Below are 26,735 nucleotides of genomic sequence, written 5' to 3'. Positions count from 1 at the left end.
TACTGGTGCTCTGAAAGGAGAACTTATATTAATATTGACTCAACTGATCACACAAAACAACCCATCAGTAACGGTTATCTGCACTCCAGACTGTGGAGACATCAGGCTGTCAACAGTGGCTCACGGGCACATTATAATGTCTCTCTTCCTTTTTTGGTCATTCTTTTTTGTCTGAGAGCTTTTCTATGCCTAAAAAGAGTGGCATGTTTAATCAGTCAAACTACTAAGTGTGTCTAAATCTCTTAACTATAATTGAAGCTTGTTATGTTCTTTTCTGCATGGTTGCTGTCGTGGCATCTTGGCAGACTCATTTATCTGCAGATCGTTTTTAGCTTGGCAAGATATTGGAGTACACTGTTATTCTTTCTTATGTTTCATTTTATCTCTGCAATCTGTACGGTTGTATCAAGGGAAATGCTAGTCATTATGACGCCCAGTTCTGGGTGTTTATGCTTATAGATGATTACAGATTTATTCTATTCTTAACTTAAGAAAGGCAGATCTTGACATTTGTTTAATATAAAATACCATTTCAAAGTTTGGACTCTGAAAGAATTTGTTTTTGAAAGAAACCTCTTATACTCACCAAGGCTACATTTATTTGATGAAAAATACAGTAAACACCAATATTGTAAAATATTTTTTCTATTTCAGTGTTTTATTTAAAATACCTGAGACAGCAAAGCTGACTTTTCTGCATCATTACTCCAGTCTTCAGTCACATGATCCTTCAGAAATAATTCTAATATGCTGATTTGCTGCTCAAGAAACATTTCATATTATTATTAACGCTGAATACACTTTTGCAAACTGCTTCATATTTTTGTGGAATCTATTTGACTTTTTTTTCAGGATGATGAATAGAAGTTGGATATCTTTTGTAACTTTATAAATGTCTACTGTCATACTTTATAAATCTTACTGACCTCAAACGTTTATGGTAATGTACATACATACATTAATATTGCAATGTGCAAAACAGCATGCATGCTGGTGTGAGACACTCAAAAGACAGCACAATGTTAGCATGCTAACTAAACCACCAGCAGCACCAATGTAAATATAAAAATATCAAGGATTTAATTCAGTTTGTTTGAAAAATAAGAGCATTTGTTTCATCACCACATTACTCTTCAGAAACTTTAGAAACATGGCATTATAGATACCTTGGTCCTCCCTTTTGTACTCCATGAACAAGGTGAATGTTTGATATCCACAACAAAGACCGTCGGCCTTGCGCTAATGTCGCTAATGCACAGGAAATGCCTTTGTTGGGAGAAACTAATCAGATTTCTGTAATGTGAAAGCATCCTTCATACTCAATTATCCCCCTGTAGTGCCCACAGGTCCACATAGAGGCCAGAAAGGCCATTTACAATATATTTGAAAGGTTGTCGAAGAACATTCGCAAAAATCAATTGGAAATGCAAGTCTAGATTATGCACCTTCACTGTGAGGTGAGTTAGCAAACCATTTTCCTCACAGAACAAGCAAGCAGCATGCCAGAATAACTAGAAGATGGGGTTTTTTTTTGGTCTTGTAGTGATCATGTTTTTGAGGATGAATAGTTTCAGCCTCCTCTTGATTCAGAAAGCTTTAAGATGCTTTAAGGGAGAGAACAGCTCATTTCTGGCAAACAGTAGGTCACTTATTCTCTAGATAAATCGAGTCTTTCTTCCTCCTGAGGCGTGACATGTGGGAATGCTACACATTAATCTGTACATGGGTGGGCTCAGTAAATTCCACTCATAATATCTTCACCCTCAACTGCTTTGCCCCCACTAGATCGGACATTTGACATGGGAACATGGGTGGCGTGGTCCAATCAGAAGTGGTCTTCCCCATGGCCCATTTCCTGTTAAGGAGTCACTACATTCAAATGATATTCTGAAGGGGCTTAGGGAATAGGGATCACAAAAAATGTCCAACAAATAGACTTTGAGCCTCATCATTTTGTGGATTTGACTTTTCTTTGACAGTACAAAGTTTAGGCCTATTGACAAATCGGTGTGTTTTGATTTTTTTTTTTCATTAGCATGGGCCGCAGTAGATGTGAGCACGGAAGACAGGGTGGAGGTATATTTAAAAGACGAGGCCAAGATCCCCTGTTTGTACACTCTGAAGGAACCAGCAATGATGATAGTCTGGTTTACGGTGAGAAACAGGCATATTCACATTTTACAATAACTTTTGTTTTACAATTACCACCCCAAAAAATCTGAAAATAATACTGATCTTTGCTGAAGTATCTTATTCTTGTTATTGTAATGCAGTAACTCATTACACAGTACAATGAGTACAATTACTCATGCAATGTATACTTATATTGTTTTTTTTTCATAATAGTATGAAATATTTACAATAAATAGAAAAACAATTAATGAAGAATATTTCCAAAAAAGTAAATTGAGAATGATCTTTTTCATTGAGAAAGAGATATTATATTTCTGCGTATCTTTTGATTTTAGGGTGAAAAATTATATATATATATTTTTATTTATTTTTTTTTGCAGTTGTTTTTGCAGTTTTTTTTTTTTTTTTTGCAGTTTTTTTTTTGCAGTTTTTCACCCAAATAACCTCAATAGAAAAATAACCTCAATAGAAAATACAAACAAATCCATAGACATACAATAAATGTGGAAATCTGACCATCATTATTTTTGACTTTGTACAGAAATTGCCAGGCAAGGACCAAAGCAGGATGAGAATCTACTACTATGATAATCAGACTGAGATCATTGAAGAGGGCAGTGATTATGCCGGGAGGATTCAAGTCAGTCACTCTCATGACGCTCAGAGTGGTGTCGGAAGCGCCGTTCTGACCATTGACATGGTGGAACTGAGTGACGAGAGGGAGTTCATCTGCATGGTGCACAATGTGTTGAAAGACAGTGGTGAAGGACGCACTCGTCTCCAAGTTTTCAGTAAGACAAAACAGGCTTGTCCCTTGTAGAAGAGCCTGGCCAGGCTGAGGGATCACCATCATATGCTGCTTGACCTATTTTTACGTTTATCCTAACACTAAACCGCTCTCTCTTTTAGACTCGCCATCTCTGCCTGTGGTTGAACTTACACACACAGGGATTTATGTTACTGAAGAGGTGCCATCAAAGGTGGAGCTCAACACAACCACTTGTTTTTGAACATTTTCATGAACTTTACATAATTGTGGTATTTTTACTCAGGTTGCAAATTGTAAAGTTGACGACGGGTATCCTAGACCCAACATCACATGGTACAAGGACAGATTCCCTCTCCAACCCTCAGATGGTGGTAAATACAGGGTCATTCAGTCAACATTCTACAAAACAAAATGTGATTTCATTTGACAATGACAAAACCCATCTGCATCCCCTTTAGAGATAGACATCAAGGAGTCAGTGACAGTCAAAACCAATAGACTGGTCGCAGTTGAGAGTAAACTTTTCATGAAGGTCATAAGGGAAGATGAAGATGCCATTTTCTACTGTGAGGTCCAATACTTTGTCCCTGGTGCTTCAAAAATGGCAGAGTCCAATCAAATCAAAATCACAGTTTTTTGTAAGTCAACATCTTTTCAGCCTATAATAACTTTAAAGAGCTAGTTCTCACAAAAAATTAAATAGTCATCATTTACTCATCCTCATGTCATTCCAAACCTACTTTCTTTCTCCTGTGGATTGACAGCAGAATTATCAATTTTTTTCTGTGGACAGTGCTCTGTGCTGCCATCTATTGAATCTACCAAGCACAATGCACAGTGTCTTACTATTTCATTTAATCATTTCAGACCCTACAACAGAGGTAACACTGTCCATAAATACACCCGACAGGCTTATAAAAGAAGGCGACACTGTGGAGATCCAGTGTGAGGGAAATGGAAAACCTCAGCCCATTTTTACTTTCACTTTCAAACATGAAGAGGTAATATAAAATCAAGATGTAATCATACATGTTATGTCTGCCTAACTGAATACATGAAGTGTACAAACTTCGGCTAACGTTCTAGCAAGGCTCTCTTAGGGTCACGAACAAATATTCTTCCACTGACGTTAATAGAATGATCGTTCAAACTTATCTGGTCTTTAATAATGTTCTCAAAACGTTATTCTTACATTGTTTGTTGGAGTTTTTTCTGAAATGTTTTAGTTGGACGATCGTCTAACGGTACTTCTTCAAAAAAGGATTTTATAAATGTTCAGAGAACATTCAGAAATGTTTTCATAACTTAATAAGAACATATTTTTGTTAGCTGGGATATGGATATTACTTTGACAATCTCGGGCTGATAACAGAATACTTCCTGATTGTAATGTTGAAACATGCATTTTCTGTGAAGCTGCTTTGAAACTAAATGTATTGTGAAAAGCGCCAAACAAATGAACTTAAATGTCAGCTGTTCTGAAATCTGTGTCAACCATGTGAAAATATTCATTTGATCACAGTACATTGCGGTTTTAATTATTTTCTCTTGTCAATTTCAGATAGAGGTTGAAGAGAATGGTATACTGATTCTGGAAAATGTCACGAGATCAGACAGCGGGACGTATGAGTGCCGGTCATTCGACCTTGACACAAGCTTTGAATTTGAGGACTCCATCAATATCACAGTACACTGTACGAGCACGTTCCTCAGCAGTTCCTGCGCTATGGCAGATTTTGGTGAGATTATGTTGGCTTTTCTCTCCATGGTGAGCAACACTTTTTTTTTTTTTGTCTTTTTTAGATCTGGATCATATTGTGGTGACACCAGAGGAGACAGTTCTGGACCAGATGCAAGATCTCACCTTAACCTGCAACGCCTTGTCTTCTTTACCCACAAACACAACATGGCATAAGGTACAACAATAAGATGGACTCAAAAACAATCACGCAAATGATCTAATTGATCTATTTTAGGATGCTGGAAATACACTACCATTCAAATGTTTGGAGTCAGTAAGAATCTTTCTCTAATCCTTTCCAAGGCTTCATTTATTGGATCAAAAATAGTAATATTGTGAAATACTATTACAATTAAAAAAAAACGTTTCCATTTTAATGTTTTTACGGCAAAGACGTTACTCCAGTCTTCACATGTTAAAGGAGAACTCCGGTCAATTTTAACATTGAGCTCATTTTTTTGTACATTTGGAGTGCTGTCAATACAGAGAACAACGACAAAAATCGGTGTTGCCTACACCGAGTTATTCTATTTTTAAAATTTGCACCCTGTTGACTTCAATGGGGCAAGTACTAAACCTGCTTTTAGCCTCTTAACATCCTTGATGTGTCATTACAAGTGCACAGAAAATGTGAGTGATTCCTTCTGAGTGAACACGAGTGAATCTGACTGCAGTAGATGTGAAAGAAATGTATAAAAATGATGTATATCCTGTTTTTCGGTTGAAGTCCAAAGTAGTCGATTGCAGAGTTCACACGCATAGGTTTAATACCTATGATCACGCGCATGAACTCGGCAATCGACTACTTTGGACTTCAACCGAAAAACAGGATGTAAACAAAGGTATTTGCGCTGGCTTAAATAACATCATTTTTATACATTTCTTTCACATCTACTGCAGTCAGATTCACTCGTGTTCACTCAGAAGGAATCACTCACATTTTCTGTGCACTTGTAATGACACATCAAGGATGTTAAGAGGCTAAAAGCAGGTTTAGTACTTGCCCCATTGAAGTCAACAGGGTGCAAATTTTAAAAATAGAATAACTCGGTGTAGGCAACACCAATTTTTGTCGTTGTTCTCTGTATTGACAGCACTCCAAATGTACAAAAAAATGAGCTCAATGTTAAAATTGACCGGAGTTCTCCTTTAACATGATCCTTCAGAAATCATTCTGATATGCAGATTTGGTGATCAAGAAACATTTCTTTATAAATGTTAAAAAAAGTTGTGCGGCTTAATATTTTTGAAGAAACCGTGATAATTTTTTTTTCCATGATTCTTTGATGAATAAATAAGAACAGTTCAAAAGAACAGCATTTATTTGTAACAATATAAAAAACCTTACTGTCACTTTTGATCAATTTAGTGCATCACTGAATAAAAGTAATAATTTCTTTTTTTTTGAAGAAAAACTTTTAAAAGTGTAGACTACTAAGATTATTACACCGAGACCCAAATCAAGAGTTTTAAAACCCAGACTTTAAATAATAAGACTCAATTATAAACCAAGAGCACATTTACTATGTGTTCTTCAAAGATCACAAGACCAAGACACAAGATCAAAATTACAACATAAATAATATCCAGAATGAATACAATAAATCTTCTTGCTCTTGAAATGCTCAAGTTTGTAAATGGATCTAATTGACGGTGTATTTCAATACAGGATGGCTGGTCAGAAGTGGAAAAGAGCCATGTTTGGGAGTTACACAATGCCTCCTATGACACCTCTGGGATGTATACGTGTGAAGTGATGGTCCCTTCCCTGCCTGAGCTACGAGAACAGAAGTCTGTGCAAATCATTGTGCGAGGTGGGTTTGTGTGTGGCTCAGGTTTTGCTTACTAACCCTAACCAAGTGCACATACAAGGATGACAAAAAATGTCTAAACCTGTTTTAGGAAAGCCTAAGATAGAAGTGGGTTCGACCAATAATGCGGACCGTCCTGTTAACCTGACCTGCTATGCACAAGGCTACCCAATCCCCAATATCACTTGGACCATCTCTGACCAATGGGTATCCTTACATCACACTGTTTCTGACCAATCAGGGACAATTCCAAACATCTTTTGCTAGTAACTCATCAGAATTTAAGGGTAGTTTCATTGTAATTTTATTGTGCAGCTGTGAGTGAAAACATGCTTTTAAATAGATATTACCTTGACAATATATATATATAGACTGGCAAGCCTGTCCCTGTGCTGAATGTGGAGACCCAGAGTACAGACACTGGTGTTTTCAGCATGATCTCTGTGAAGGCCACGTCTGCACTCACAGCCAGCTGCACAGCCGACAATGAGATTGGGACAGACTATGGTTCTCTCAGAATTGATGCAAGTGAGTTTTTGTTTTCGGAGTATATGATTTCCTCTACTTAAAATGTATATTCCATTTATGAATACTGTTACCACATTTGAAAAAACTAGATTCATCTTTGTCACATTAACTCTATAGTTCATGCAGTCGGTATCATGGACAAACAATATTCTTTTTACAGAATTGGAATGTTAAAAATGATGGGTGTTTTCACACTTCTGAGCGCAGTTCGCATGATTTTTGGCCCATATGTGAACACTCCAAACGATCTCAGACCCCTTTAAAGCGAACCGAACCGAGACCATCTCGGGAGGTGATCTGAGTACGGTTCTATATATGGTACGGTTCGCTAAAAACACGCAATCTGAACACAAACCGCTCTGGGCTCACTTGATTTTTTTCGTTCACGAATCCCAATGTAGTTTGGTCATCAGATGCCTCCGTACAAATCGGCTGTTCATCTTCTGCCAGATCTCTACAAATTATTTCTTCACGACATACACTTGTTTATTGTCATTTCAACTGTTTCCAAACTGGAAACACCCTTACGTGTCGGTACATTTAAAATAAAACGTTTCTATTTTAATATACATATTTTAAAATGTCATTTATTCCTGTGATCAAAGCTGAATTTTTAGCATCATTACTCCAGTCTTCAGTGTCACATGATCCTTCAGAATTCATTCTAATATGCTGATTTGCTGCTCAAGAACATGTATTATTATCAATGTTGAAAACAGTCATGCTGATTCATGTTGTTTTTTTTTTGAAACCATGATACATTTTTTCCCCCAGGATTCTTTGATGAATAATCTTTGATGAATTTTATTTGAAGTAGAAAACTTTTGTAACATCGTCATGTCTTTAATGTGAATTTTGAATGATTGACTGTCCTCGCTGGATAAAATTATTAATTTCTTTATTGTTAGTTCATGTTATCTATTGCATTAACTATACAACATTAATTATGAAATGTTTTGCAGTCTTGATTATTATATAATTTATATTTTAATTCATGTGATTTTAACTTTAATTTGCTATTAAAATTGTTACTTCACTGTTTGTTCATATTGGTTTTTAATGTATTAGTATATAAAATGTATTAGATTATAAATAAAAAAAATCAAGACAAAAATACATGAATTGCACAGAAAAAAAGTATACGATACGATTTATTTAAAAGTATTGTACATTTTATGTTAAGAGTTAAATGATGCTAACAAATACAACCTTATTTATACCATCTTACTTTTGTAGTTGCGCGTGTGACGACAACGACAACCCAAGCCATCAGCCCTAAAGGTATGTTTCTGAAGCTTTCACTCGAAAAAACTTTGAGATACTTGTAAATTCTACATCTACTTCCATGAATGCAGCGAGTCACCGTATTTAGACTGTAGCAGAACACACGCACTTGAGAATTGATGACAAAAAGCAGTATCTGTGCCGTATAAACAGTCATCTGAGAGGGCAGCCAATGTGGTATTTATTCTGGAGGTGCAGTCAAAAGCAGTGCGTGTTTGAACACAGAGCAGTTTTACTGTAACAGAAGAAGGTGGTTGATGGTGAAAATGCTCTTATGTGGACAAAGGCAGGCTTCGCATCAGGCCTGGCTGACTGCCTGTGACCTCATGGGACCAGAGCGTTTGGCATCAGGGCAAATGAGGTGAAGCAGCTACGCTCACTTTGGGATATCAGCTGACATTTGAGTTCCTTATTATGGCGGTCCTCAGAGCCCTTATCTCTGAGTCTGTTTATGCCTGTAGTCAGGAAAATAAACAAATATAACAGCAAAATGTCAACAATGTCAGCGGATGCTTCTAGCATCATGTTCTAACCAGATGCAACACAAGAAGTTAATAGCAATATATGAATTGTCAAAATATAGAAGTAGCTGTATATTTTCATGTATGTGGACCAAAATTAAATAATTGACTATTAAAATATTTTTCATTTTAAAATGTAATTAAGATTTCCAAAATATTACATATTTTTACACATAATTATTAAATAATAAACCTTTATTTTTAATTGTAACAAATCCTAAAGAAATTAAATGAAATATTTGGAAAATTCTATTATATATAAATTTTAAATTAAATGATTAAACAAGCATGTTGCCAATACATGAAAAGCTTGAGCAACAGCATGTTACCAACAATACCGGAAAGCCTTAAGCACAAGTATGTTGCCCTTCCCTGGATGACCTAAACGAGTATGTTAGTTTGTTATAGCAATGTTGTCAATACCCGAAATGCTTAAGCAGTAAACATGCATATTGCCATGAATGACATGCCGTCTGAAATGAAGAAGTGAAAATTGAGATATCAAAATGAATCTGCTGCTTGCTTTTGGTTGTATATCCCGATTGTACGATTCCTTATGATGCGGTTTGCCTGCCGAATTTTGCCATTTAATATATAGTATATATCAAATGTTATATCAATATTATACAGTGCCCTCCACAATTATTGAACCCCCTGGTAAATATGATCAAAATTGGCTGTAAAAAATAAATCTGCATCGATTATCCTTGTGATCTTTCATTCAAAAAATGTGCAAAATTCTAACCTTTCATTGAAGTAAAAGAATTGAAAGTGGGGGGAAATCACATTATGAAATAAATGTTTTTCTCCAAAACACGTTGGCCACAATTATTGAACCCCTTTTATTAAATACTTTTTGCAATCTCCTTTTGCTAAGATAACAGCTCTGAGTCTTCTTCTATAATGCCTGATGAGTTTGGAGAATAACTGACAAGAGATCAGAGACCATTCCTCCATACAGAATCTCTCCAGATCCTTCAGATTCCCAGATCCATGTTGGTGCTTCTCCTCTTCAGTTCAGACCACTCATCAGGTCAGGGGACTGAGACGGTCATGGCAGAAGCTTAATTTTGTGCTCCACAACAAATTTTTGTTTTGATTTTGATGTTTGTTTTGGATCGTTGTCCTGATGGAAGATCCAACCACGGCATATTATAAGATTTCTAGCAGAAGGCGTCAGGTTTTGATTTTTTATCTGTTGATATTTGATAGAATCCACAATGCCATGTATCTGAACAAGAAGTCCAGGACCTCCAGCAGAAAAATATGCCCACAACATTAAAGATCCAATGGTATATTAAATTGTACACATGGGGTACTTTTTATCCTTGTGTTCACCAAACCCATCTAGTGTGTTTGCTGCCAAAAAGCTCTGTTTTAGTCTCATCTGACCACAGAACCCTGTGCGGTTTGAAGATCCAGTCGTGTCTGACAATTACATTTGCTGGAATTTGTTTTTGGATGAGCGAGGAGGTTTTTTTTTAAACCCTCCCAAACAACATGTGGGGATGTAGGGGTTGTTTGATAATTTTTTTTTTAGGCTTTCTGACCCTAAGACTCAACTAATCTCTGCAATTCTCCATCTGTGATCCTTGGAGAGTCTTTGGCCACTCAAACTTTCATACTCGCCGTGCATTAAGACAATATAGACACACGTCCTTTTCCTGGCAGATTCATAACATCTTTAGTTGGTTATAACTTCTTAATTATTGCCCTGATGGTCAAAATGGGGATTTTCAATTCTTTAGCTATTGTCTTACAGCCACTTTCTAGTTTGTGATGCTCAACAATCTTTTGCTACGCATCAGAACTGTATTCTGTGGTTTTACTCATTGTGATGGATGATTAAGGGGATTTGGCCTTTGTGTTTCCTCATATTTAAACTTCTGTGAAACACGAAGTCATAGCTGGACAGTTTCATGTTCCTAGTCACCCTGGTGTACTAAAAAAGGTAAATATTAATGGGAATATACTTCAGAGATATTTTACTCGTAAAAAATTCTAGGGGTTCAATAATTGTGGCCAACATGTTTTGGAGAAAAACATTTATTTCATAATGTGATTTCCCCCCACTTTCAATTCTTTTACTTCAATGAAAGGTTAGAATTTTGCACATTTTTTGAATGAAAGATCACAAGGATAATCGATGCAGATTTATTTTTTACAGCCAATTTTGATCATATTTACCAGGGGGTTCAATAATTGTGGAGGGCACTGTATATACACTGTTTATATGTTGCGAAATTGTCACTCATACTAATATCAAAAGTTACAATTTAAGTAAAAATGTTAGTTTAAATGAAATTGCTTTCAGCATCTCAATTTAACAGATTTAATCTGACCACATAGCGATAATGATAATTTTGGCAAATTTGATGTGTTTATATATATATATATATATATATATATATATATATATATATATATATATATATATAATTGTTTTATTATTAATATGTTTATTATTATTTTATTAAAATGAATTAATATAATATTGCAAATAATATTAGGGAAATTAGACTTTTTTTATTATTTGTAATATATTATTTTATAATAAAAAGTAGATATATAATTTTTTTTAATTTATATATATATATATATATATATATATATATATATATGTATATATATATATATGCATACAGGTGCTGGTCATATAATTAGAATATCATCAAAAAGTTGATTTATTTCAGTAAGTGAAAGTGAAACTTTTATATTATATAGACTCATTACATGCAAAGTGAGATATTTCAAGCCTTTATTTGTTATAATTTTGATGATTATGGCTTACAGCTTGTGAAAACCACAAAATCAAAATCTCAGAAAATTAGAATATTACATGAAATCACACAGTAATTACACAGTAATCCCATGGTCATTGAACCAGGTTTTGGTTATTTTGGCAGTGTGGGCAGGTGCAAATCCTGCTGGAAAATGAAGTCAGCATGAAGTGCTCTGAAAATGTCCTGGTAGACGGCTGCGTTGACTCTGGATTTAATAAAGCACAGTGGACCAAAGTCCTCTTTTCTGATGAGAGCAAATTTTGCATCTCATTTGGAAACCAAGGTCCCAGAGTCTGGAGGAAGAATGGAGAGGCACACAATCCAAGATGCTTGAAGTCCAGTGTGAAGTTTCCACAGTCTGTGTTGGTTTGGGGAGCCATGTCATCGGCTGGTGTTGGTCCACTGTGCTGTCCACTCAACACAGCCGTCTACCAGGACATGTCCAGAGCACTTCATGCTTCCTTCATTTTCCAGCAGGATTTGCACCTGCCCACACTGCCAAAATAACCAAAACCTGGTTCAATGACCATGGTATCACTGTGTAATTACTGTGTGATTTCATGTGATATTCAAATTTTCTGAGATTTTGATTTCGTGGTTTTCATAAACTGTAAGCCATAATCATCAAAATTATAACAAATAAAGGCTTGAGATATCTCACTTTGCATGTAATGAGTCTATATAATATACAAGTTTCACTTTTTTAATGGAATTGCTGAAATAAATCAACTTTTTGATGATATTCTAATTATATGACCAGCACCTGTATATATATGTGTATATATATATATATATATATATATATATATATATTTTTTTTATGTAACTTTTTTCTACCCAAAAACTAAGACCATTGGCAACCCCTGAGCTCCCTTGACCACAGTTTAAACCCCACTGTTCTACCCTTAACAAGGAGAGCAGAGACAAGACACTAAAATGTACGCGTTATACCAGTAACTTCATCTAAGGGTCCAGGACAGCACCCATGGTCTAATTATAATAAAACTGATGTATTAATATACTGCCTATGTAGTAACTCAATCCCTTTGCGTCTTAGCAACAGGATTTACCATTCCACCAAAACAGCCGCAGAGAGGTTTGTACTGCAGCTTTGTCATGTGTCCAACGCCAGCCTAACCGCTCACCACCAGCCTCGCTCACACAAACACCCTTCCACGCTGTGTGAAAGCAGTCATTTATTATGCTAATCTTCACTTTAAACTGGTCTAAAATTTTAGGTAGGATGGTGGCACTTACCTATCTTGGCCTTTTAGAATGAATGAATGAATGAATGAATGAATGATTCCAGAATGCTTTTCTCGTATTATTGCTCCTACAACGACACACATCACTGCTTTTTTTTTACCCAGCACATTCAGATCACTTTACTCACAACCTTTTTGGAAATGAAGTGTTTCAGCAAAGACTTTGTATATTTCAGTTAGACATGTAGGAAATGTTCACCCAAAGTATGTCTTTCAGGCTTTACTTTTCCTCTCATCTGTCAAGGTACTGACCTCATTCCCCTCTGACCCTCAGGTGGCAGTGGAGTGGCCATCGCGGTCATCATCATCTGCCTGCTCCTCATAGCCATACTGGGCAGTGTGCTCTACTTCCTCTACAAGAAAGGAAGGCTGCCCTGCGGACGCTCGGGAAAGCAGGATTTGTATGCGCTTTTATTAAAAGCAATTTATAAGAAATATGTTTGAATTTGTTGGTTCGTCTGATGCTGCAGAAATGACACACTGTACCTTTAAAATCATTGTTATTAACTTAAACTATTATTAAAATAGTTTTAAGCTGAAATAAAATATAAATATGCGATAAAAAAACAAACTTATAAAGCTAAGTAGTCTAAAAGTAGTCGCCTTAATGTCCTAGTATCCAATGTTTAGTCCACATTAACTGTGTCTGGAGAGATGTATATTTAAGTATTTGCCAATACCATCACGACAGAAAACATGAATGCCTCATCTGTTGCTTTTCTTTCCCCAGCACGAAGGAAAAGGCCAGCAAGGATGATATTGTGATGGAGATGAAGAGCGGTAAATCTGAAGAGGCGGTGCTTTTACAGGGAGTCAACGGAGACAAAAAGTCACCCACTGAATAGGTCATTGCTTCTGAGCAAAGATTCACATTACTAGCTCTTTTACAGCCCACTGAACTCAAATCCAATCTTAAACAAGACCCAAGATTTGTAAGGCTGACACACAACGTGCCACGAAAACCTGATGATCTTTCCCTTCAATTAGAGTCAAAGACTGAAAACTACACGGACAAGCGTGTCCTACAGCGCTCCGTCTCAGGGTCAACCCCAACATGAGTGCTCGAAGACCTCACATCATGTCCACATTTTCCCCTCTACTTTAATTTCTATTCAGTTCTACTTTTTTCTGCCCATGTTTTGCATTTGACCTGCTAGAATCTGATTCAATATACAGCAAGCCGATCCAAAAGAGCTCCAAGTTGCTCCAGTATTTACAAAGTGTACATATATATATGAAATACTGTATATATTTAGCTATTTAAAATGCCTGAAACAACATTTGAAAGATTGTGCCTGAATATCTTTTTGATAATGCAAGTCACATTGTTGAGGGGCATTTTACAAGTGCCGAAGAATAGTTTTTTGCTATGTATGTGCTGTCAATGTGTTTTGAACCTGCTCTCACCTCTGCCACATCATAGTCCATGCACTGAAACACTAAGAGCCGTCTTCACTACTGTAAACGTTCTTCTGGATCAGCGCTGAAAAAAATGCCCAATGATGAAGCTTGAGGGCAGATTCTGGACAGATGCATTTGTCAGGGAAACTCTATGACATGCTTGACCTTTTTCCAAATATGTAAGCAAAATGTTGGGTCCATGTCATGCCAATGTTTTTTTATTATTATTAGCTATATCAAATTAAGTTCCTTATGTTCACTGTGAGAGCTGAGTTACATTCATGCCAAAGGTGGAGCTAAAAATGTCCCTATGTCCTGAGAGAAATGGAAGTTCCCTGTAGAGTTCAGCTGTATTTTGCCATTATTATTTTTTTACTGCAGTGACCTGCTGTCCTCATCTTGCACTGAATGTAAATATTAAAAAGGATTACATGACCAACTTTCCCTTTTTTTTTAATTTTAGAGGGAATATTAAAATGCATGTGGAAGTCTTCTTTTATTTAACACATGGAGGGACAGTAGAAAAAAAATATTTGTATATTTTTTTGGTCAAAAATCAGTATTGTTATTAGCTTTTTTCTGATCCATATTTTGAAGTTGTACCATGGCAGGTATCTTAATCTATGCAGTTTGTACCCTGTACTGTTACCAAAGCAGACCCACAGGCTCTGTACAACAGTTCTTGTCATGCATTTCATTTCCTCTGGTATGCTACACCGTTTTTGTTTGTCAGTAGTATTTTTGTTAATGCTTGTTTTTGAATTGTCCTTAAATTTCTATTAAAATGGCTGGTTTACTCAAGCCTTAATTTTGTCACTGTTTGGCCTATTTATTTTTGTTAATCAAAAAAACAGCCCAGACAGCATAGTAGTGTTGGCCCATGTTGGAAAATCTTCAAATGTTCTTTAAAACTATGATGAAAACCATAATTTAAGCTTTTTACAGCTCAACGTATCCATAGTAAAACAATATACACAGGGCAGGGGCATGTCATTAACGAAAAATTGCCAAATTCTTAAAGTGATATAGTCCAACCATATGGAAAGTGAAATCGGAGACACGGAAACTCGATAATATCAATTATTAAAACAATATTGAAACAAAATGAAACGTCTTGAATACTTAATAAACTGCCAGTTATTCACGTCAAAAGTTAGTACCAAACCAAAGTGCTGAAATTATTTTACACCTCCACCCTTCCCTATATTCACTTAACTGACAAAACTATCACTTTTTTAAAAGATGAAAATTATATTAGCTCAGCCAAAACTGCAAATTGCCATCATTTACTCAAACTCATACAGGTTTGGAACAACTTGAGGGTCTTTCTTCTGTTGAACACAAAAGAAGATATTTCAAAGAATATCGGTATAACCAGACAGCTGACGGACCCCATTGACTTCAATAGTAGAAAAAAAAAAAAAAAATACTATAGAAGTCAATGACTACCGTCAGCTGTCTGGTTATCAACATTCTTCAAATTATTTTCTTTTGTGTTCAACAGAAGAAAGAAACTCATACAGGTTTGGAACAACATGAGGGTGAGTAAATGATCACAACATTTTCATTTTTGGGTGAACTATCCCTTTAATATTTTATCTTCAATCATAATGGGGTTCACAATTTTTTGCAAGGCAAATTAGAAAGTGAGAGATCTGTGCCATGTATAACTGAAAAAACAAACAGGAGAACATGATATTTGTTCTATTGTTTTAATTAACAGTATAGCGCTGTGCATACTTCCAAAGTGATATGAGAATTAGCACAAAAGAAAGAAACCCTGAAATACTCAGGCAAGTTATGGCAAAATGAGGAGAGAGCTCCCTCTTGTGGTCTGATTAGAGACATTCTAGTAAACAGACAGATATTCACTATTATGTCACTGACCAAGCCAAAGAAGCGACAATGGAAACGTTTTCCAAAAATTCACGAGGGATATCATTCACTCTTTACACTTTAACAAGGCCTTTTTCTGGGTAGCAGAATAAAATTACAGACATATCTAAACATATGGCACTGCTCACAGTAATATTCACATCAGTAAACAAAAATAAAATTCTGACATGTACAGGAATGCAAAATGAAATAAAACATTGCCATTTCCACGTATTCTATGTATAAGTAACTTTACACGCTTGCTTTTAAAGTGACAGTATCATAGCACAAATTGGTACACTGTGCCAAATATTGTACACACAAACTCACACATGTCCATCACACATCAGTATCAAGAAATAGTAGTACAGTAAGATGAAATGATTAAAAAAAAAAAAAATTTATCTCATCTCTACACTTCATATGTTGCAGTAAAAAAAAAAAAAAACAGTATTAAACCATCATATGCTTCAAGGCAACAGAAACTACAAACCAAGAGTTATCATCCTACAACGTAAAATAACCAGCTCGCCTGACCGTAAGCTCTCAAGGTTATGTGTGTACCTACAAGATTGAGACGTGGACGTACCTGCAATGCCAGTGCAACACTTTCAAGAACACTAGGGGCTAGTAGGGAATAAACTGGGCCAGTTTTGATGTCGGTGACATCAATCATGAATCCTCGAGTCCCACATGAGAGACTCAGACTCACTTCAACGGATTACTAGTGCATTCAAATGTGCTGGTGCAATAAGTTGAAAAATGAAAGGGATGATTCACCCAAAAATTAAAAATTGCATCATTTACTCAGCCTCACGTCATTCCAAACCTGTATGACTTTCTTCTGTGGAACATAAGAAATTGTTACGAATGTCTCAGTGTTTTTTCATCCATACGATGAAAGATAATGGACCCCATTGACTTTTATTGTATGGACAAAAACCAGCCACAGAAGAAAAAAAAAACAAAAACAAAAAAACAACAGGTTTGCAAAAACATGAGGGTGAGAAAACGATGCTGATGTCATTGAGAGTGACTTTAAAGTAGTCTAGAATTGTTTTGACCCTGATTACGAGACAGACTTGCACTGGTTTAAAGTACGGAGTCACTACTGTAGATTTTGTTGAAATATACTATATTCCTGAGTACAAAGGGGAGATTGGGAAGAACCTTCTCCCGAACAGCAGGCGGACTATGGGCACTGCGATCATGGCTTGAACAGGGCTGCCACTGAAAGACCGCTGACAGGGTAAACACCACAGCCTCGTAGGACAAGGAAAGAACATAAATAAGGCCTTCTGCGATGAGCCCCGTGACACATTTCATCATTTCGATAAACGAAAACTCATGTATTTCAAGCAAAACGCAACGTACCTGGATGAAAACAGACGCCCCATGTGCACACAAACCCACACACACACACACACACACACACACACAGACTGGAAAAAACAAAACAGCAGGGCTCACACCTGCGCAAGTTGCTTCTGATTTCAAGTATGCTACATTACCAAATTACACAGAACCGATACTGTCACTTTAAAATGGGTTAAACACAGTATTCACAAATGTACATTTAAGGCTTAATTGTTTAGCACTAACAATAATAGCAGCAGTAAAGCACTTCTGTATTAATAACAATAAATCAAATAATAATAATAATAATAATAATAACAACATTAATAATAACAATATATTAAGGTGATCAAATGAAATGGTTTCTAAGATGAACAGCTTCATACACAAGTCCGAACCTCCCCAAGAGTGATTTTAGTCCCCACCAAATACAGAGAGTTGGCCAGGCCTTGGACCTTTATAAGCAAATACTTATTTTTAACATTTTTTTTATTACTAAGCGGTTTCACTTTGTGTCCAACCTGTCGCCCCTTATTCTGTTAGAGAACACTATCTTTAGTAAACACACTACTTCACAAAAGTCTGTCGGAGACCACCATATTAATGACACATTCAGATTAGAGCAATTTGGTTACATGTCCCCTGACATCCGATGCGTGTACCCTTCATCAGCATGTTCCTATAGGGAATCTGGAGGACTGGCTGTCCTTAAACATTTGGGAAGTGTAATGGTACAGTACAGTTACAGTAATGCTACACAGATGTATCAAGGCTGACGGAGAGCCCATTTCCGATGCCAGCCACCACTACGCGCTTAAAAAAATGAAGAAAAAAACAAAAAAAACAAAACAAAATTGTTCACACAGTACCCTGGAGGTCAAGGTCAGGCGGAGAACGGGTTGCTTTGGGCTGACCGGTATCTCTGAAACGGGCGGCTGCGCTGTGGAGACCGACACGTACGGCATGCTACTAGACAGACGGAAAATGAAAATTACACACTCGAAAACAAAATGTACCGAAGCAACACAAGTAAAGGCCATTTTTCCACACCAGTACTCCCTTTAGCTATCCGAACTCCGAGGCCTAATACTTCACACGCCTAGATCTCTGCAGCTAACCCTGACCCTCTCCAAAATACATGTGTATATATTAACTATACTCAATATTCTGATTTATATATTAAATCATATATAAACACATACATATTTTTGTCTTTTTTGTTTATTTTTGTCCTTTTGTCCCAGCTGTCAGGCTGAAGAAGCGGTCGCAAAGAACCCTTCGCTCTTCCGCACACACAAAGGAGGACAGAGAATCCGAGAAGTGTTACGGAGAAAGGGGCTCTCGTGGTCACAAGAGCTAGAGCGCCAGTACGCGCTCGTCTCTTCTGGAGTCCGAGATGAATGCGAGATGAGTGTGGCCGGGACGAGACAGGGTGCTCAGAGAAGTTTCGCTATGTTAAGATATGTGCAGTAGAAGGGATGGACACAAACTCCCTCAGGATGTTCTTGGCCATCTCGATATTGTTCTGTGCAATCATAAGGGCTTTTTGGATGTCCTGATGGGAGTAGCCCTGGCTCAAGAGGTGCTCGATCTCGCTGCTGATCTGCTGGCTGGGCCCTGGACTCGCTCCGGGGGGAACCGGGCTGGGCCTGCGATCAGAGTTGATGCGGCGGGGGAGAGGCTTGGGAGGCCGCTCGGGGGCTTCAGAGGGGTCCATGACTGCCAAAGACAATTTACAATAAAATTTGTCTCTATATTTACACACTGAAGTCTGAGATAATGGTCACATTGCAGTTGCTGTTCTAAAATAAGCAAACCATTACACTCTCCTGGGGCTGAAATGTGATCTAAAATAAATATAGGTGTAAAACGGAAATTATACAGTACTATATTTACTCTGTAAATATATTTAAACTTAACAATATAACAATATAAAACAAAAGATTGGACACAGCTGACTGATGACTTTTCTCAAGATCTAAAAAAGCTTTTCATGCTTAAATGCATGAAGCGATTTTGTAGACAAAAACAAATTATGCCAACATATGAAAAGAAAATGGAAATGAATGAGTTGGATAAAATACAATTTACATTTTACATTTATTCATTTAGCAGACGCTTTTATTCAAAGCGAATTACAAATGAGAACAATAGAAGCAGTTAAACTAACAGTAGGACAACAATATGCAAGTGCTATGACCCTTCCCAGTAAATGTGTTTTTTTATAGAACAGAATAGAATAGAAGAGAATTTAAATATTATTTAAAATCTAAATAACATTAGAGGAATATATTACTTGAAAAAAAAAAAAAAAATTAAACTGAAAACGGAAGATACAAATATTATTCAAAATATGAATACATTCATAATATTATTACAAATAACACACGCGCGTACATGTGGTTTATGGGGAGTCTCCATAGGTGTAATAGATTTTATACTGTACAAACTGTATATTCTGTCACCTAACACTAAACCTACCTATCACAGAAAACTTTTGGCACTTTCGGAATTTCAAATAAATCACTGTTTAGTAATCACTGTTTGTTTTTTAAGCCATCTGGTTCACGAGGACATAGGAAGTCTCCTCATAAATCATGTTTATGTAGTAATACCCATGTCATTATACACATTTGTGTCCTTATAAACCATACAAGAACAAACACAGATAAATAAAAATAACACTGGGCATGACTTACTTGCGGTTGCGCCAAGCTCGCTGTCTATGGAAAAGCGGCTGAAGGATGAGGATGTAGGGTTCACATCTGAAAGCGTGCGTCGGGCTAGGTTGGCAGGTACATGGGGCTTGGGGTAGTCATAGCTGTTCTCCTCCTCTTCCTCCTCCTCCTCCTCACCACATGCACCAACAGGATCCCTCAGGCCATTAGAGCAGGTCAAAGGAGGCAATTCAGAGTAATCTGAACAAGGACGGACACACAGTATTTCACATGGCAGAATATACTGGCAGACTGTCTGTATGAAGATGAAGATCTTCACACATCACAGTACCTGAGTCTCTGGCCTGTTGTGGTCCAGAGGTGGTGAGGGCCTGGGCTTGGATATTGTACATGGCTTCATACATCTGTGGGCTTTCTGACTCCATATCATAGAGCAAACTTCTAGAGAAGCAAACGCTGAGTTTTAGTACACTGACAGAGATTGTAAATGTGCTTGTGAGTCTACTCAGGGTGTCTCTTTTGGTGCTCTGCACGTCCATGGCTGGTGAATGAACTTTACCTGGGACTGAGAGAAAGTGGAGGAGGTGGTCTGGGCACAGCCTCCCCTGCAGCAGAGGGCAGCACTGGTCGAGAAGATGGGGTCATGTACTCCGACTCCTCATCGTTCTCAGAGGCGTCCTCCCCTGTCTGCGACTTAACTGCTGGAAGAGGCCTGTCAGCACAGGACGAAGAGTCAACACATACATGTGACTGCTCGCTTTTTATAACAGGTTTATAGTGCAGAAAGTGAGGGGGCATTTTTATTATTGCTACAGCAACAAGTGGGCAAGAATTGGGTTTTGTCTGCGATATATACTGCAATATGAAAAAATACAGGAAAGTTCACCAGGTGACTTCAATAGCTCCTTTTTTTATGCTGAAAAATAACTTTTTACATTGAAGTGTTCCTTTTAGGGTTGAACAATTTGGAAAGAAAAAACAAACGTTTGGTGTTTACATTCGGCTTCACTCTTTACAAGAACAAATTCAAACCCCTCAGTAACCATAAAGTCAACAGAATAATAATAATAAAAAAAACATAAGACATCCCCACAGCTTTTGACTCATTCAATACGACTAAAATAATGTTTTTATTGTGATTAAAAGAATAATACATTGCAATTATACAATTGTAAAATAAAATTGAGCCTTTAATACAAAAATAACATTACCAGCAGCGCAAGAGATTGACTAATCGCATTAACCATATCATGATTTCGGTTTTATTTCCATATATTTGATGCAGCTTTAGCTTTTATGTTGGGTTTGTGGTACCTACCTGATTGCCAAGGAATAGATGGCATTAGCCGAAGCAGATGGCTTTACTTTCGGGTTGTCGTACTCCGACCCAGAAATGGATGATACGAAACTCTGCACATTGAGCACATGAAGGTTAGATATAAATAAAAAAAAAAATCTAATTGGGCTTATGTCATGGTGTAAATATGGGATGTGTGTCCTCACCAGCTGGTGGTCAAGGCTGGGGGGACCATTGTTTCGTGGGCCTTCTGTTCTTGCGTCGAGCGTGGAAGGAAGTTGGAGAGGCAGAGAGTGTCTGTTAGAGAGTTCTCGAGATCCGCGAGACTCTCCGCTTGCTGGTGGCTGTGATGGGGCTTTGGGTACGGGCCGGGAGTTCCAGTCCGGCATGTTGCGGTTAGGAGGGGCAGGAGGCAATTTGTCGCGAGGAGGTTCTCCGGGTGTACTGGGGAGAGGGCGTCTTGGGAGCCGGTTGTCAGAGCCGGTAGGGTGAGGTCGGTCTGGGGGAGGAGGTGGCGGCAGGTCCCTTAGAGCCGGGGGCAACGGTAATGGCTTGTCCTTGTGATGGGATGGGGCCTGGATTATGAATGATAAACTAGATATCAAAACTGCAATAGCACCATAACATCCTGCAGCGTTCTGCTACTCCTAACTCTAAAATTTCCTTCTGAAGTGTTTAAAAAGAATGCTCAATACATTCCAAAATGAGGTACCGAGGGTAAAAAAACACTTGGCGAAACATTCCACGCAGTGCATTTACCTTGGATGTGGCCCCTGGGCTAGAGGCCCCAGGAGGGTTGGTGGGTCTGAGAGGAAACAGATCCAGCCGAGGAGGTACTGGGGGAACGACGGCCTGAGGGGCGACTGACAGCGGTGAGGGCGGCCTCTCCACCTGAAACAAGCCAAAGCATTCAGCATACATCTATACGGATTACTGATGCTAAATTCTTCAGCCATCATTTCAGAGCCGTTACAGCGATCTGTAGCTGAGGAATAGTTATTTGGTTTGGATTTGTGGGAATTCCTATATTCAACTTCAAAACAGGAGCATCAAACACATAAAAAAAAAATATATTTACTGAGGCACGTGACAGCTAAATCAATTCTGTTCACTGAAAAACAGGTTAAGGTGTAGAAGGTGACATTTTTTTGCAGGTTTAGCAAAGCTTAATGGTCCATAATATCATTAAGAGAAAGTTATTCTCACTTTAGAACCGACCAGCTTGCTAATCATGAAAGGAGAATCCTCCAAACGATCATCATCGTCATCGTCGTAGCTAGGCGAAGGGGCTCCCTCGGCTCCAAACATGCCTCTGCAGCCTCCATAGGAGCCTCCGCTATTGGGGTCCTTGGGATCAAAGGGGTCAACAACGATGGGCTCGGTGCCCTTAATTTCACAGCGACAGAACGGGCAACCCTGTCCTTCTGATTCCTATGAGAGAAAAGAACCGAGAATGAAGAAAACATGCACATGTGTCTAAACAGATGGATGGCTGTAGGTTCTTCAGCTTTACCTGCCAGGCTGTGAGACAGGAAGTGCACATGAGGTGGCCACAGGGTTCGATCTTCACATCCTTGTCATTCTCAGCACAGATCTTACACAGCTGGAAGGTGGAGCCCATCTCACAGTAGAGTTCATATTGCTCCTGTAGGAGATGAATGATGGATATTATCCAACTGAATCAAGATTCAAGATTTAGGTGGCTGACTGATAGAATGAAAACAAAAACAGACCTGTGTGACTTTGATATGGTCTTGAGGCGAGGGCTCACACAGCCCTGTGAGGTCAGGGTTCTGAGTGCGGCCATCTGGGAAAAGGTAGCTAAATAGGAATAAACAATGTGTAAGATACACTTAAGATCTGAGAGGTGTGACATTTAATGATTCATTACGCATCTAAATGTGTGAATGGATGATCTCTGTGCTGAGTTTTAGACTGAGCCGGTGTTTTGACTTACAATCCTTCCCTAAAGCCATCGATGAGGGCTTGGAAGAGGGGTTTGTTATGAGGAATGGTCTGCAAGATGTTCCCATCAGCCGTGACATAACCGATAGCCCACTGGCCGAGCCGCGTACAGCTCAGCCTGAAGATATAGCTGTAACCAAGGGTAAAACGTGACCGTTACAACAGACAATTACGACATGAGTTAAAAGAAACAGGACAATCTAATAGTGTCAGATCAAGCCATCGCTGAGAAACTGGTCTCAGTGCATTAGTGTTGGTCATATGATTGCTTTTCCTTGCAATGAGAGTGCTTGTGACATCATGGTACTTTTACAATACATCTATTGATGGGAGGTACCACGCTGTCCTTCGGTCCACTGAGAGGGGGAATTCAAGCGACTAACGGTGCATGTAACTCCTGTCACTGTTTGTGTAAGAGTCGCAGATAATGCTGCTGTGACTCTGCTGACGCCACGAACACGTTTGAATGAAAAACACTTAATGGCTGGAGCCCAAAGACACCAAGATCATCGAATGATTAAAGGGATAGTTCACCCAAAATGTTTTATTCTGGCATCTTTCCCATCTTGTTGTTCCAAATGCATGGTGTCCCATACTTGGAATTTGTGCTCTACATTTCACCCATCCAAGTGCGCGCACACACACACAGCCGGAGCAGCGGGCAGCCATTTTTGCTGCGGGTTGATTGGGGGTTAAGGTGCCAAAGGCACCTGAGTTGTGAGTAATGACAGTGGAAGAAAACTCTGTTCATTCAGGCCACAACTGCACCCATTTGACTTGATTAATAAAATATTTTAAACTTCAAAAAAAATTTAAACTTAAGAATTAAAAAACGTTGTTTTGCCATGTGATACTGCTGATATTGACATTGTGGGCAAATATATATAAAAAAAAAGTTAAAATAAAATAACAGATAAAACAATGAGTAGAAAGATCATAAAATAATAATCTTTTTGTGTCGTTTTGAAGAAAAAGGTAATACTGGTTTGGAACGACAGGAGTCATTATCTAAATGACTAAATCGATTTGTATTTTTGCGTGAACTACCCCTTTAACAGTGACGTGTTCATGGATGAGGTGTGCGGACGGTATGTGCATTACCTGCCGGGCTTGTGGATGAATTTTTGCAGACGAGCTTTAACTTCATCATAGGTAAGAAAGGCCATGTACCCCGGATGAGTCACTGCCAGGCTGTTCCAGTTTCTTAGCAGTGACGACCATGGCTACATAAAAAAAAAGAAGAAAATAAAGAGAAGATACACAGTTAGGTTTTCACACTGTGAATATAGTGGCATGTAAATAACTGACAGCAAATATACTCTTATATTTTATATACTTCTTATAGTCTAGTCTTTGTTTAGATGACCTCTAATATCCATTTAAGAAATGACTAGAAGTCTGAGTCATAGAGAGACAGCATTTTGGGGATGGTGTGATGAGTCACTATGTATGCCAGTAACACCAGAAAACTAAATGAACTCAGATCGCTGTATATAAACATCACTTAATATCAGTCCAATTAGATGCCGACGTAAAGCCACACCTCTCAACTGAGATAAAAATGTGCAGTGACACATACTGACAAATTTAAAACACATCAGTCTTCCTTCCTTTGCATAAGTACATCCAAAACCACAGGACTGTTGCAATCAGTCACAGTTTATCAATAGAGACAAATTGTCAATATATATTCCATCAAGGGAGGAGATGACAATATTTTAGTTCAGTGAGACAGTATTATTTCTCAGAAGACAATTTTAAAGGACTTCATTCACGTTCATGGCATCAAAACTGGTACTTCCTTTGACTGACAAACACTTCATAGAATATAGACATGTTCCTTTTGTTTTGTTTTTTAATTGAATGCGCTGAAACTGATCGACAGCTTGCCCACGGCTTACGTATACAAATTTCTCTGTCTAAAGATGTCAAGCAAAAACTCACTTTCCGGTCTATAAAAAAAGGTTATTTTCTCTTTGAAAGTAATTTTATCAGCTCGACTAAGAATCACAGAGCTCTAATTGAAAGTTTGGGACACAGACGGACTGTCGTCTACACTTGAAGTGTGTGATGCAGTGTGCATTCAGTCGACGGATACCCCATTTTGGTTTCGGTTGAGCTGCCGCCATTTTATTTTTACTGACTGTTTGAAATAAAATGATCTACAAATATCATAACTACGATGGATTTAAAATATGCTGTAAATATGCTAAAGCTAAAAATGAACAGTAACACTAAAAGACCATGATTCACCATGTTGGTTTGTTGAGAACATGTTATGTGGTAGCTTATGTATCATCACGGCCTCTGTGGAAAAGTGGTCTCAGACACCTCAGAGCGGGCTGCATTCATTCACACATTTTCAAAACGCTTTGTGCATCACCTGAAACACCCCCAGACACTTATGTCAAACAAGTAGTTGCAGAGCAAAAATGGATCAACCAATCCACATAGGGACTGACAACGTTTCCCCTCTCAGATTACATATTATCATTATTAAAGATCTTCAGTGTTTACTAAAATAACCCGAGATGCCTAATCATGCTTGTGTACGCTGAGCAAACACATTAAACAAAACCGGTTTTCATACTGAGGTATCCGTCTCACAAAGGTCCACTCAGGCCCTGTTTACACCTGGTATTAAGATGGGTTTTGGTCGATCGGATCACAAGTAGAAAAGGTAGACGAATACCGTTTACATCGGGTGTTTCAAATTGCCTCTTTTGTCCACGAACAACCACTTCTGTCCTGATTTCTTTGAGGGGAGGTTCTATGGGCCAGTAAATGTATGTGTTTTTTCAGATCTTTCGATATAATGGACAAATTAAGCTCACGCAATTTACATATGAAGCCCGGAGACGACGGAAAAACATACGAAGAGCATCAGCTTTTGTTTCGATTCTGACAGCCGCAAGTGCTTGACAAGTTTTTCGTCTTCAACCCAAACTTGGGTCTCCAGCCGACATAGTTAAAATCTCGTCTGGCTAGCGAGCTTCCCATAATGTTTATGCGTTAAGTCAGTAGGCGGAGATTAGGCGGTCTTTTGCGGCTGTTCGAACACATTCGACCACATGAGCATTTACACTACGAAAGCAATCCGGTTATTCAGAGTAGCATTTTCAACTACCTCTGAAAGTAGTCGAAAGTGGACAAGCTCAAAACGTTTTAGACCCCGTTTAAACCTGTATTTAGCGTTGCCCACTTGTGATCCAAAACGCATCTTAATACCAGGTGTAAACAGGGCCTCTGAGTCAAAAGGCTGTTGAATTGAAGGAATAAAAAAGCCTGTGACTGGCTGTCCAGCAGGATGGGTTCATTCAGATGCTGA

The 26,735-nt window shown here is 38.0% G+C and overlaps 2 protein-coding genes across 3 annotated transcripts in view; one reads left to right on the top strand and one right to left on the bottom strand.

The window, feature by feature from the left end:
- The window catches only part of mcamb (melanoma cell adhesion molecule b), a 38,092-nt gene extending 23,043 nt beyond the window's left edge, over positions 1-15,049 (top strand). The window contains exons 2-16 of one of the 2 annotated variants that reach the window (XM_079885131.1): positions 2,036-2,154; positions 2,675-2,924; positions 3,043-3,113; positions 3,186-3,273; positions 3,361-3,540; positions 3,770-3,903; positions 4,464-4,596; positions 4,706-4,818; positions 6,313-6,457; positions 6,546-6,661; positions 6,826-6,982; positions 8,219-8,263; positions 12,628-12,666; positions 13,110-13,236; positions 13,566-15,049. In XM_079885131.1, coding sequence (XP_079741257.1) covers positions 2,036-2,154; positions 2,675-2,924; positions 3,043-3,113; positions 3,186-3,273; positions 3,361-3,540; positions 3,770-3,903; positions 4,464-4,596; positions 4,706-4,818; positions 6,313-6,457; positions 6,546-6,661; positions 6,826-6,982; positions 8,219-8,263; positions 12,628-12,666; positions 13,110-13,236; positions 13,566-13,680 — 1,832 coding nt within the window. In that variant the 3' untranslated portion in view covers positions 13,681-15,049. The remainder of the gene's footprint in view (positions 1-2,035; positions 2,155-2,674; positions 2,925-3,042; positions 3,114-3,185; positions 3,274-3,360; positions 3,541-3,769; positions 3,904-4,463; positions 4,597-4,705; positions 4,819-6,312; positions 6,458-6,545; positions 6,662-6,825; positions 6,983-8,218; positions 8,264-12,627; positions 12,667-13,109; positions 13,237-13,565) is intronic. The other variant, XM_079885132.1, reaches the window with a different exon arrangement.
- An 867-nt stretch (positions 15,050-15,916) lies between these two features.
- The window catches only part of cbl (Cbl proto-oncogene, E3 ubiquitin protein ligase), a 29,969-nt gene continuing 19,150 nt past the window's right edge, over positions 15,917-26,735 (bottom strand). The window contains exons 5-16 of the mRNA XM_079885803.1: positions 24,509-24,630; positions 23,400-23,537; positions 23,176-23,263; positions 22,956-23,087; positions 22,649-22,873; positions 22,202-22,333; positions 21,649-22,017; positions 21,464-21,555; positions 20,705-20,857; positions 20,477-20,586; positions 20,167-20,385; positions 15,917-19,186 (exon numbers count right to left, since the gene is read on the bottom strand). Of these exons, the coding sequence (XP_079741929.1) occupies positions 18,918-19,186; positions 20,167-20,385; positions 20,477-20,586; positions 20,705-20,857; positions 21,464-21,555; positions 21,649-22,017; positions 22,202-22,333; positions 22,649-22,873; positions 22,956-23,087; positions 23,176-23,263; positions 23,400-23,537; positions 24,509-24,630 (2,049 nt within the window). The 3' untranslated portion in view covers positions 15,917-18,917. The remainder of the gene's footprint in view (positions 19,187-20,166; positions 20,386-20,476; positions 20,587-20,704; positions 20,858-21,463; positions 21,556-21,648; positions 22,018-22,201; positions 22,334-22,648; positions 22,874-22,955; positions 23,088-23,175; positions 23,264-23,399; positions 23,538-24,508; positions 24,631-26,735) is intronic.

Source organism: Squalius cephalus (assembly GCF_949319135.1).
Source record: "Squalius cephalus genome assembly, chromosome: 11".
Taxonomy (NCBI): domain Eukaryota; kingdom Metazoa; phylum Chordata; class Actinopteri; order Cypriniformes; family Leuciscidae; genus Squalius; species Squalius cephalus.
Note: the sequence above shows the minus strand (reverse complement) of the source record. Positions and strands in the feature narration are given on the sequence as shown.